We start from the raw sequence: 12,769 nt of genomic DNA, 5'->3' as shown, positions 1-12,769 counted from the left end.
AACACGCGGTAACAACAATTAGACACAGAAGGGCAGAAGGGCCATAATAGGGAGGAGGTGATTGTGTGAATGGATACGTGGGGCGGTGGGGAAGCTGACCAAAACGGCATCTCCAGTCAACTACAAAGCAATAAACTGTTACACTATTAGATGAATGTAATATTAAAAAAAACAAAGCGAAAAAATCACAACTATTGTTGTATAAATTGCGTGTAAAACAGCAGCATCAGGACAGATAGGTATAAGAGATACTAAAAGTATGTGAGTGATATAGGGGCACTTATTTTATTTAACCAGTGCAGCTGTTGTGATAAATCACCCCTAGAAGATATACACATCTGATTACCAGTCAGCCTTGCTTGTAAAAGCTGGCAAATGTTTTAATGTGATTCCAGCATGCTATTTCCAAAAAAGTTAGGGTCAACATAAGAAAAACCCTAAAACATCTGGTGGCTCATCTTACAGCTACAGTTAGGTTGACTGGCAACAGGTAAATGACATAATATATTGCTGTAAAGTTAGCCTCCTAGAGAGTGAAACATCCATGAAGGACTGCATGGGAAACTAATTGAAAAGTTTAAGGATTGCCACCTCGACTGTTTCTGCTAGATGTCTCTGCCAGTTAAAAGGGAGTTTTTCCTTCCCACTGTCGCCAAGTGCTTGCTCATAGAGGGTTGTCTGATTGTTGATGGTTTTTTTCTCTATTATTGTAGGAGGTTTACCTTACAATATAAAGTGCATTGAGGCGACTGATGTTGTGATTTGGTGCTATATAAATAAAACTGAATTGAATTAAATTTTGCAACTCATGAACTTGAGAATTTTCTTTGGTAAGCAATATTATTAAAAGAGGTAGACATCGCAGGGAACTCTTTGTATGCAGAGGACTAGGCCAAAGACTAAGACTCACTGCATTGGAAACAAACACAATTCTGAAGTGAAAGTCTGAAGTAAAAATTCAAAAGGAACACTTTTGAAAACTATTTTAAGCAAACAGACAATCATTTATTGTTTTATTCAAAAATCCAAGTTAAACTCTGAATGGCAAAGGAAAAAAAATACTTATGAACAAGATGGAAAATTCTACTGCCTTCTCTGGGTCTGAAGGCCTTTATTATGCACTGAGTTAAAGTAAAAGACAAAACTACTGTGCTGTGGTTAAAAAGTTTTAATTCCTTTCAAAAACAATGGAAGACGTGTCCTCCCAGCTGAGAGAGAGTCCATCCAGATGATCTGCAAACAGTTCAGAAGCCAGCATCTGTGATAATGAGGAAGTGAATTTGTGCACAGGGTGCAGAGGGTACGGGTAACTTTCACATCTTTAAAATCACCATTAATTCTGAATGAATATATATGCAGGGTTTTAGAACATGTGCTACCATTCATGTATTTTTCAGGAGGATGGCACTAGACCATTTACTGGACATATTATAACAGCGGGGCTACAGTAAAAGAATCCAGGTGTTAAACCGATCCGACTTAACTCTGAAACTGGAAATGTGGAAAGTTACGGAACTAAAATGACAAAGCAGAAGGCTGCGAATGGCTAAAGAGCTGAAATCTTATATCAAACAAGCACGGAAATACATTTGGCTTACAAAACTGCAGTAATTGATCTCTCCGGTTTCACGACACCACAGTGGCAAACATCCTCCTATCCCACTTTTTCTTTAAAGACATAAGCATATATTTTTCAAATAAACAAAGGAAAACCATAACATCTCAGCTTTTTGTTTTGTTGCTGTTGTGCTATTATTAATTAAAATCTGGGTTAAAAGGTTTTGCAAAGCTTTGTTTTGAATTCTCTGTCAGTAACATAAAAGATGCACCTGTTTAAAAAAAAAAAAAGGTAATTTGATTAAATCTGCATGGCCAGTGAGAGTGAAAAAACATCACTCTCCCCAATATTAAAACCATTTCAAAAGAACATAAACTTTAGTGCCCTTATGGAGATGCATTAAAAACACCGTCAAACAGACACCACCAGCACAGCTTAAACCCACAGCTATGATCAGACTCTGGTCCAGCAGGGAGAGTGATGTGGTTCAACTGTGGCTGGATGGCTGGCTGGTTGGCCGGTCAGGCTACATTGGAATGCAGGGTCTTTTGTTTGTCTGAGAGAGGAGTGGGTCAGGGAGAGAATGCCATTGATGATTGCAGAGAAGAAGAATGAACCTCCAGGAAGTGTTCTCTCTCTCTCCCTCTCCCGACTCCCCCGCTCTCATTCTCTCTGTCTCTCTTTCCCTATCTTTTTTTTTCTGTGTGTGAGAACCTTCACCGTGCCGAGCCTCTCTCTGCTGAGGCCACAGTCCCCAGGCACAACCACTGCTTTGTCTTGCCCTGTGAACACACACACACCCCTCCTCTACTGGGTGCCTACGTTTGCCAGGGCCAGGGAAACACAGGGCCACTGCTCCTATTCTTATCCACATCACTGCTCCTGCTTGGATGGAGTGTTTGTGTGGGCATCAGTGCTTGAATGGTGAATTGTTTTTTGTATGTGCCACACATCTGACTAAACATTTAGTTTGTCGGATGTTCAGCTATAAATGAGAAATCATCCATTCTCTTGCCATCTTTTTTAGAGAGCGTGACAGTGTTTCCCTTACAATTATCTGGAGATGACCTCGGTGCAGATATCCTCCTCTTGTACCAGTAACAAATGAACTAAAAATGGAATAAAGCGGTAAGTGGATAAGAATCTAGCGAGTGGCCCCTTCTGACCAGTGGCTGCCACCTCCCGTCACATTGCTCATTCCCCTCTGTGTCAGAAGCGCTGTGAGGAGCTGCAAATGGCCCTTTCAAAACGCACGACAGCTGGAACACAGGGCAAAGGTGACCGAAGCTGTTGGGGGAGCACAGAGAGGGACAGGATTTTTTTTTTGGGGGGGGGCGCACATGATGAGCAGCTGCACCAGCGAGTTGTTCCTCCACCGTGCCACCATCTCTAATGATTAAAAGTGTCTGAAATAGATGACAAATTTTTAGAGTAAATCCTAGAAGTCACCTTACTTTTAAGACAGTTTAACCAAACACACACACACACACATGTATATACACTCCTGGTTGTCTTGGGAAAAATAAATCCCCTGGGTGTTGGTTTGGTATCTGGAAATTCCAAAACTCAAGGCAGGCTTAGAGGATACTAAGTCCTTATAAGTTTCCCGCTCCCCCGAAAATACCACTGACCTTCTGTGCTACAATACATTTCTTTGATCACTTTATAGATACTTTTACAGATACCAATTCTGTTGGAGAAAGAAGTATTTCTTTTATTCACAACATGACCTGAAAGCCACAAAGAACATTTTTATGTGTGCTTGAGGTTTGCAAGTTAATTAATCACATTTTAAATCTGGAGCTTAACTTTAAACAGGCTCGAATACTCTTAAGAAAATCGTTTTTCTCCTATTAAACTGCTTCCTTGTAGCTTTACCGAACAAACAAACCAGTTTTAGTGTAAAAAAATGTCTACTGTGTCATGTGCAATTCCTCCATTTGTCCACTTCCATCATGCTGCCATACAAAAGGCGACACATCACAGTGCCCCCTCCCTCTTAATAGGACAGGTGTTTTAATAAGACAGCCAATTGATGCCCCCACCCTCCTCCTCCCAAGTATTCTGCTACTTGCTGCCGCTGTGTGAATTCGCGGAGTAGTACAGAACTTATTGTGGCGGCGCGATATCGCGAGATTTGTGCCATTATCAACCTGCTTGACACACAGCAGCGCTGAGTGCAGCCTGCCTTCCCAGGGTCGGGACTGGAGCTCAAGAAACGACAAGGAGAAGCGAACATCTGGCCGCACATCATGAAAGGACACCGGGGCTTATAGGGACAAAAAGACGACGAAGCGGGCAGAAATACGTGTGAGTACGGCGGGATATTTTTTCTGTGTGTGAGCTTTGAAACGAGGAAAGCGAAAGTTAAAAGAGTCCCCGCGCCGCTTCGTTCAGCGCAGTTGGCTTTTTACTGTGTGAGTTCCTCTGCTGTTTAAAAGGCTCCCAGCAATGCGTTTCCCAACGCGGACGTGAAGCTCGCTCCACTGCGCCCTTGGCCCCTTTTTTCCTGCGAACACTTTTCTTCATCTTAGAAAAAAAAATCTTAATTGCGTACAAAATCATAAGACTTCTACGCAGCTTAACTTTAACTTACTTTAACTTGCCGTATCCCTCTTTCTTCTTTAAACCGACCCATTTAAACACGGTTGTGTGCGCGCGAGTCTTATCAGGGAGCAAAAAAAACGCAACAAAGCCTTTTTACTGTAACCCACGGATGCGTGATAAATTACTTAGTTTTGAAGAAAAAAGTTGTAAATGCCGTGGAATCTCGTGACAACAGTAAATCTGCTCTCCCCCCTTGAGGTGTGTATTTTTTATCTTCTTTTTGGACTGTGTAGCCCGGAGTTAACATATGGCATAAAGGGGAGCACAGCTGGAGGTAGCGTTTCCATTGCGGTGATGTCAGAGCAGCTGACTCCACAGCTTGCAGTGTAATTAGCAAACAGAGCACCAGTTTACTCACTCTGCACCGGTCTTATTTTGCTCACGTTGCCTCCTTCCCCCGATGGTCGAGTGCTGTCGCTCCCAGTCCCGCTTTGCTTGTCCTGTAAACACCGCTGTGTGTGTGTGTGTGTGTGTGTGTGTGTGTGTGTGTGTGTGTGTGTGTGCACTTTGGCTATTTTTTTTTTTCGGAAGCGCGAGGGCTAGGCTGTCGGACTACACTACTACAGACCGGAATAATTTGGAGAGTGGATCCGTTTACACCGTGATACATGGGTGGGTGGGCGAGCGCAGCGCAGTGTGTCCTGCACCACTGGAAAGAATGTTGGATAAAGTTACTGATGCTAATCATTAGCTAGATGTTTAATCTTTCCCGATTAATTCCCGAAAAACCTTGTAAACTTGCATTTGAAAGCACTTTATCGTGTGTTTGCTGACACTTTTGCGCAATTTGGCTCAAGTTATTTCCTTGTGTATGGTTTTGCTCGCTTTATGTGTCCTTAGAAAAAAGAAACGGCAGCTCAACTGTGCCCTCATTTCGTTTATCCCGTATCCTGTTTTTCCTGTTTTTCATCAGGTTATGAAGGAAGAATGGAGTTCCCAGACCATAGCCGCCAGTTGCTGCAGTGTCTGAGTCAGCAGCGTCACCAAGGTTTCCTCTGTGACTGCACTGTTCTTGTTGGGGAGGCTCGATTCAAAGCGCACAGAGCCGTGCTGGCCTCCTGCAGCATGTACTTCCATCTCTTCTACAGGGACCAGCTAGACAAAAGGGACGTTGTGCATCTCAACAGTGACATTGTGACAGCCCCGGCTTTCAGTCTGCTCCTTGAATTTATGTATGAGGGGAAGTTGGAATTCAGCGCTCTGCCTGTGGAGGATGTCCTGGCAGCAGCCAGTTACCTCCACATGTACGATATAGTCAAAGTGTGCAAAGGCAAGCTTAAAGACAAGGAACTTTCCTCCCTGGATGAAAAAATGGGAGAGGGTTTGGGGCTCAGCTGTCTGGACAGGGAAAATTCCTCAGATGGTGAGCTGCACAGTAAGCAGCTCATTCAGCGACAGCCCCAGACACCGTCTCAGGGGCTTCACAGGGCCCCCCCGGCGGAAGAGTTTGACATGGACAACACTGAAGTCAGGCTGGCTGTCACAGATTGTGATAGGTCTATGCAGAGCAGGCAGAAGGCAAACGGTCACTCTGGCAGGTCCCCGGACCTTGTAGGTGTCAATTATGTGTCAGCAGAGGCCGAGCCCTGCGTCCAAACAGCTGGAAAAACAAAAGCTGATGTCAGTAGTTCCACCGTATTGCTGTCCCAGAGGTCCCGGGCTTCAGATGACATGGACTGTGCACTGGATTTGTCTTTCAAGCCTCTGTCTAGCAGAGATCCCTTACACCCCTCCTACGTCTCGGGACAGCTGGCCCTCGACAGCCAGCAGCAGGGCACTGAGCCACTTGTTAAAGACGAACACGACTTGCTGTCAGAGCAGGAGGACAGTGAGCCGATGAGCCCTGAGAGCCAGCGCTTTGGGAATAGTGCCAGGAGCTCAGTGGTGACAGGGTTCGCTGCCCTCTTCCCAGGCAACAACGGTTCCACAGCCGCCCTGCTCTCCCAGGAGGAGGACCTGATGGACGAGGAGGGGGAGGCCTGCAGAGGGAGGGAGAGCGCCCCAGGCAGGGAGGTGGATGGGAGGGGTAGACTGCTGGGGGACAGCGAGGAGGAGGAGGAAGACGACTTGGCCTCTTCAGACATTTCCACCTCCAGTGGAGTACTGCTGCCCCCGGGGCAACAGGTGTGCATGTGTCCCCTCTGCAGCAAAGTCTTCCCCAGCCCCCACGTGCTGCAACTGCACCTCAGCTCACACTTCCGCGAAAAGGACGGTGCCCGTTCCAAGCTGTCCCCCGACGGCTCGGTCCCCACCTGCATGCAGTGCAACAAGACCTTCTCTTGCATGTACACCCTTAAGCGTCACGAGCGCACACACTCTGGTGAGAAGCCATATACCTGTGGTCAGTGCGGCAAGAGCTTCCAGTACTCCCACAACTTAAGTCGGCACGCTGTAGTTCACACACGGGAGAAGCCTCACGCCTGCAAGTGGTGCGAGCGGCGCTTCACCCAGTCTGGGGACCTCTACCGCCACATCAGGAAGTTTCACTGTGGCCTTGTCAAGACTCTCGCCATCGGATAAAACGCCTCTCACCGGTGCCACGACACAAGACAGAATGTCTCTTTCATACACTGAATACTACTACTGATCAATTTTCCCATTACTATATAAACATGCTGGCAGTTTGTCTGAGACATATCTTTTGGATTCTACCCCCACGTGGCATTTCTCAAGTTAAACATGTAGCAACGTTTAAGCTGTTTCCTGTGCTGGACTGTCATCATAGCTGTACATGATGGTAAAAGACGGTTAGTCAGTGGCACAGGCTGATAAGCTTGACACGGATGCTGTTGAAAAACATCAGATCAGTGTCAATGAAGGCGAACAAATCAGATGATGCACTTGTTTTCCTGTCTTTTGTGTCAGTCTGAGATTATTTGAGGTGTGTATTTGCCGATAGATGAGGGGAAAAAAGCATCTTGCGTTCACACTCTGTGGGCAACTGGATGATAGCTAAAGCTAACATACGTTAATACAATCGTCAAAGTTTATTGGTGCACATGGGAGATCAGAACCGTCCGCGAGTAGCAATATATGATTATTTTTAACACCTACATTATTCTAATTATTTATTTGGGGGGATTTGTTTAGTCCTTAACAAGTAAACTTATCACAAGGCAGCAAAAGTAATGAAGTCTGACTACTGGAAGTATTCTTTCTTTCTTTCTTTCTTTTTGTGGAGGTAAAATGTTTGGTTTCATTGAAATGAAGTTTCTATGTTGTTTTTGTGAGAAGAGGCAAGCATACCATCGCACCAACACCACCTCTTTAGTTGTTCACGTGAGCGAGCGTAGAATACCCACTTAAAGAGGTTAAGAGTATTTTAAAGGTAACCCCTGTAACACTGGTGCCTACTGTAACGCTCAAAACTTCACTTGGTGTACTTACAAAGACAAGAATGAGATGACAATGTGATGCCTTTTGGTTAAATTCAGTTCAGCTGTCAGGCATCTAAAAAAAAAAATAATAATAATCTGGATTACACTCCACATACCAGGTAGTAACAAAGGTAATCCTCTACTGTGGAAGCCAGTTAATCCGTGAGTGCCCTTAATAAAATTAGAATGTAATAAACCAAACTTATGTCAACCTTTTTGTCAAAAACGCACAGTTGTGAGTAAATACCTTCATTTCTTAGTTTAAAGGGTTTGCTGACAGTGTTTGGGACAGGCTCTTTAGCAGGCAGATGGGGGATGGAAGGAGACAGGTGGATGTCCAGTATCTTCTCTATTGTTACCATCAAAGCTGTGCCATTCAGCTTAATCTACTGACCTTTTCTTTTTCTTTCTTTCTTTTTCATAACCTTTTCACACAAATTTACTGGATGTGTTTTAAGTTGCTACTGAGGACGTTGGAGCCTTTAGCGATGCTGCTCTTGGATTTCTTCTGTCTGTTCATTTAGATGCTGTTTGGATTTATTACCAGGGGGTGTAGCACTAAAAGTTCATGATTTTTGTCTAATCTGTCCTGAGAAGACTTGATCGGAATTTATTTATTAGTCTGACTTGGTTCAGGGGTTTACTGTAGCGGTAGCTCTTATTTCTATAAGCTTGAAAGACATTGCATCTTGCCTAGCGATCTTGGTACTCATTAGCTGTTGTTTTTTGGGGCAGACTGTCCACTTTTTGTTTTGTTTTTTCTGTGCAAATTGAAGTTACTGTATTTGTATTTTAATATATGGTGTAGAAATCTCTACGGAGTATTCAAGATTTGTCAAACGGAATATAGAGAAGCACTTGATTTTAGCATGCATATAGTTTCAACACTATTGTCTAGGCTGCTATTTCCTACAATTTGTATATTTAATGTAAATATATATTATATTTATCAAATGATTTTTTTTTTTTTTTTTTTTCCATGTTACAACCCATTTAAGATTTGGATAGCCAGGTGTCATGTTTAAGGCTGGAGACTCTTGAGCGTCACATTTTCCCCGGGGGGCTGGAGGTTTGGCTCTTTTTCCATATTCTTCATTGACTTTATTGGACCCTGCCTCACCACAAATCAGAGCAGTAAATACTGCTAGGATGGCTGTTCTACCAGAAGAAACAGTTGTTCACAAGCACAGCCACACCAATACAGCACTGGGTACCTATAGAAATGACAATACAGGTATTGTCGTCGTCCCCCAAAAGCGGTTCAAGTCTCTCTTTGCACTTTCTGAATGGAGCCACTGGAATGTGAGAAATGTATTTAGCAAAGGGAGGCCAAGGAGATTGTAAACAGGTGTATTGTTTGGAGGCATCAAAGAACACCCCTACCCCCCTTTGTCATCCCGGCATGCAGTAGATAAATGCTTCATTGTTCCTCTGCATTGAGGAGATATCAGCGTCATTTGGTTGCGCATCAATCAAGAGTATTGCCCACCCCCTCCCCTCAGTGTTTAAAAAAAAAAAAAAGGAGAAAAAGTTCAAATTTAAAATGCTTTTTCAGTCAGTACGACCTTTAAAAAAACAAAATATGCATATGAAATAATTTACTTTGGGTTTTCAGCAAGCAAAAAATGCCCCCCCCCCCCTTTTTTTTTTTTCTTTCTTTTAAATTCTACTCCCTGACCTGAAGTCAGCTACAGGGCGAGGTGGATGTACGCACTCCTGTTTGTCATGCTTGCATCACTTTAGTACCTTATCAGAACAGTAGATCTATTTCAGTTAGATGTGTCTTAGTGCTGATGACAGATTTCAATCAGAACACACAGCAGATGTAGATTCTGTGAGTCTGTTTTGGTTTTGTTTGTTAAAGGAACATTTGTACACGGTGCGAGTTGAATTTGTTCTCTAATGTACATGTGTAAAGAGGTAGAAAACTAACATCATGTAAAGGATTCTTTCTCTTGTTTCGAAGTCTTTATTTATAGCTCCAGGATGATCACCAAATGTGCCTTGTAGACACACGCATAGGTGTTGCATCTGGAGAAGCCCTGTTTTCTATACTGTACAGTTTTCGCCCTTGATGTGAAGGCAGCGGTGAAGTTGGTATCACAGCAACAGTGGCCCGCTGAAACATTACAAAAAAAAGGAGAAAAGAAAGAACCCTGCTGTTTTATGTTAAATCATATCAAAATGTCAACTTAAGACTAAAGTAAAATGTGGAAGTGCATTTCTTATAGCTGCTTTGCAAGAGATTACACTGAAGTTTTTGAAATGTGTGTGAATAAATTTTTGTTTCTGGACTTTTTTTGTGTTTTTTGGCTTTTATCAATAGCCAATACTACTGGGAGCTAACAACTTGTTCCACTTTTTTTTTTTTTTTTTTTACTGTCACTGTTGAATGTGAAACACAGTTTGTTTGTTTTTTTTTGTTTTTTTTTTTTTTAAATGGATTGTTGACTTGAAACAGTGCTACTCTCAATCGAGGGCGGCGTTTGCCTAACTCGTTGCTGTATCATCCTTGGAGTCTAAAAACAACTGGAATTTTGTCCTCTGCAGGTTACAACTGTGAAATTGTGTATAATCATGAGAAATATTTATTGCATATGCTTCTTGTGCAACATTTTGACTGTCTTGAGTTTAATTTGGTTTAAAAGAAAAAAAGGAGGAAAAAACCTAAATGTCAAACAAATCTTTTTAATAGAATTTGTAGAAGTGCCATTAGAATTTAATATAATTTTTTAATAAGAAAGGTATATTTTATAGTAAAAAATTGCTTCAGTGTTAGTGGTGTAGAGATTAGAGGACAATCTTTAAGGAGAATTGACATGGCTTAGATATTGGGGCAATTTACGTTGATCTATAACTGTACGTGCATTTTCTTTTTTTTTCCGAGTGTGCTTGTGTGTGTGTGCTGTGGAAATGTGACAATCTTGATTTAGGTCTTTATTAAGATTAGAATTAAATGGAACAACTTTCTTTTTTGGTGTGGAGTTTGGTTATTTCTAGCTACTTTCCAGCTACTACTGACAAATTATCAAGGACATAAAAGTAGACTCTGACAACCCAAGAACGTTATCGAGGAGCCCTCGCCTGACACACAGGAGCAACAATCAGGCAGACTGTGTGTGTGGGCATCGCTGCAATGTGTACAGAGACAACACAATGTGATAATACTGCTGGTCTTACAGGCCCGATCCCTCTGAAACCATAAACTGAACTCAAGGACGGAGCAATTTCAGGATGGGGCCCCTATTGTTTTCTGACCTGTTGCCAGTACTCTCCAAAGGAGATAAACCTGGCATAAACAAACCCAGTTGACTCTCTTGTAATTATTACTTAAACTCAACTTGATTGTTCCCGCTACAACAAACTACACACACGTATGTGTATATAAACACATTAACCAATGTCTGTGTGTGTGTCTGCAAGGAACTTCATGCCAATTCACTGGACATTTTCAATGGCGAGAACTTTTAATTATTTCCCTGCTGCACCATGAAAGAAATCCAGCTGCTCTGCTACGTGATCCCAATAGGGATGTGCTCGGGTTCCCACCACCCTCCCCCAAATCCCATCTCACCCTTTCTGGGAACGCCATATAGACAAGGGCTGCATCCATCTGCCCCTGCCTCCACCCCCACAGTCCCCAAAACCATGGCCCCAAACCTCGGCCTCATCTCACCACTCTATTGTGCGCGTGGGTAGTAGCTCAGCCAGGCTATTGTCTGGCCCAGCTCCCCAGCACGTACTTTATGCACAAACAGACGACACAGCGGCGCTGGCCAGGCAGCTCCGACATAAAGAAAACAACGTCCTCCCAAGATCGTTTATAAACACCCCTCCTCTCCCCCCAAAAAGCTCCAGCCAGCTCACAGCAAATAAGGACCCTCTGCAACACGGTGGCCACCTCAACCTGTAAACATCCACAGCAGCGAGGCCTCGGAGCTCCCACTGGCACCAACATCTCGCATCTGCCAAACGAGAGCCAGGGCTTAAAACTGCCTGGTGACTGAATGTGTGTGTGTGTGTTATGGACCAAAACCTTCACATGGAAAGCAGGGGCCATGTGATAGGGCTTAGCTGCAGGGTGACGAGCTGGGATATGTGCAGTGTAACTCAATGGTGTAATAAAACATTCCTCTCTGAGGCTCAAAGCTTAGCTCATTTGCCTCCAAGAGCCTTTGCTTGTGTGCTTCTGTGTGTGCGCGTGGTGTTTAGAGATACTTGAGAGAAGTTGAGAGGAAAGTTGTAAGTGTCCACCACCTCAACAAGGCCAGCGGTGGGAGCCCTTGACCTCTGAAGGGACAGACTGCCAGGGACAGCTGGTGTGGCCTGTGTTTATTTATTTATTTCTTAACAAAAGACAGGTGGTCACACTTGAAAAGGGCACACAAACACAGTCACACATGCACTTGTGTACAGACAGCACACACAAACACTTTTTCCACCCACCCTCTCCCTTTCCATATTAACACACACGCGCATCTTGTTATCATCCACTTAATTTTGAAGGAGCACGTTATTTCGACTTTCAGAAAAATCGAAACACTTTCCAGTAAAGAAATCTTCATTTACTCCCCAACTGACATGATTGGGGGGGGGGGGGTTAAAACCACTGCTTTTAAGCGTGGTTTGGTCCCACGCTTAAAAGCAGGATCGAAGGCATTAATAATAATCAGCAACCTAAACATCACACATCAGTTGCTGCAAAGTGCATAAATGCATATCAACTAGTGCCCTCACAGTGGCTTTGCCTTTTTTGGACTCGCTCACCCTGACAGTGCCAAGACAGTGTGTCCTTGGTCCACTGTACAGCTGTCACTTACTCACACTCGTTGACGCATATTTATAGCAGCAGCATCACTGGGCTCAACGCTCAGCACACTCAGACCACAGCTGGTCCCCCAAAAAGAATGGGTGAAAGACAAAGCCACGTGCTCCCGCTGGCCGACCGCAGTCGGTCCTGTCTGGAGCGCTGTGGGTGACTGTGCGTAACCCCCCCTCGCTTCTTCTCCTCCTCGCAGTCGTGGACCATTCTTGGTGTGAGGAGAGCATGTCGTGACCTTGTTGTCATTTTTGGTGTCATGGATAGGGTTGTGCTGAAAACCTGAACAGCTGCACTCTTATGTTTTCAAGTTACATGAAGTCATCACACCATTATGGCATTAAACATGCAGGGTAGGGAAGCACCAGCATCCTCAACAACTAACGGGTATAGATACATCATGGAGAG

The 12,769-nt window shown here is 43.8% G+C and overlaps 1 protein-coding gene across 1 annotated transcript; it reads left to right on the top strand.

Moving 5' to 3' along the window:
* Positions 1-3,628: 3,628 nt before the first annotated feature.
* On the top strand, positions 3,629-10,512 carry zbtb42 (zinc finger and BTB domain containing 42). The gene is made up of 2 exons (XM_085442562.1): positions 3,629-3,868; positions 5,079-10,512. Exon 2 carries the CDS (start codon positions 5,093-5,095, stop codon positions 6,683-6,685), a length of 1,593 nt encoding a protein of 530 aa, XP_085298688.1. The 5' UTR covers positions 3,629-3,868; positions 5,079-5,092; the 3' UTR covers positions 6,686-10,512.
* Positions 10,513-12,769: the final 2,257 nt, after the last annotated feature.

The sequence above is a fragment of the Copadichromis virginalis genome, linkage group LG19 (assembly GCF_057382275.1).
Source record: "Copadichromis virginalis isolate Kocher_CV1m ecotype Utaka linkage group LG19, C_Virginalis_male_GT1.1, whole genome shotgun sequence".
Lineage (NCBI taxonomy): Eukaryota > Metazoa > Chordata > Actinopteri > Cichliformes > Cichlidae > Copadichromis > Copadichromis virginalis.
This window is presented reverse-complemented; position numbering and strand designations above follow the sequence as displayed.

Bases quoted from the DNA above. Each gene is read 5' to 3' on its own strand.
- zbtb42 (XM_085442562.1), top strand. From the start codon at position 5,093: ATGGAGTTCCCAGACCATAGCCGCCAGTTGCTGCAGTGTCTGAGTCAG.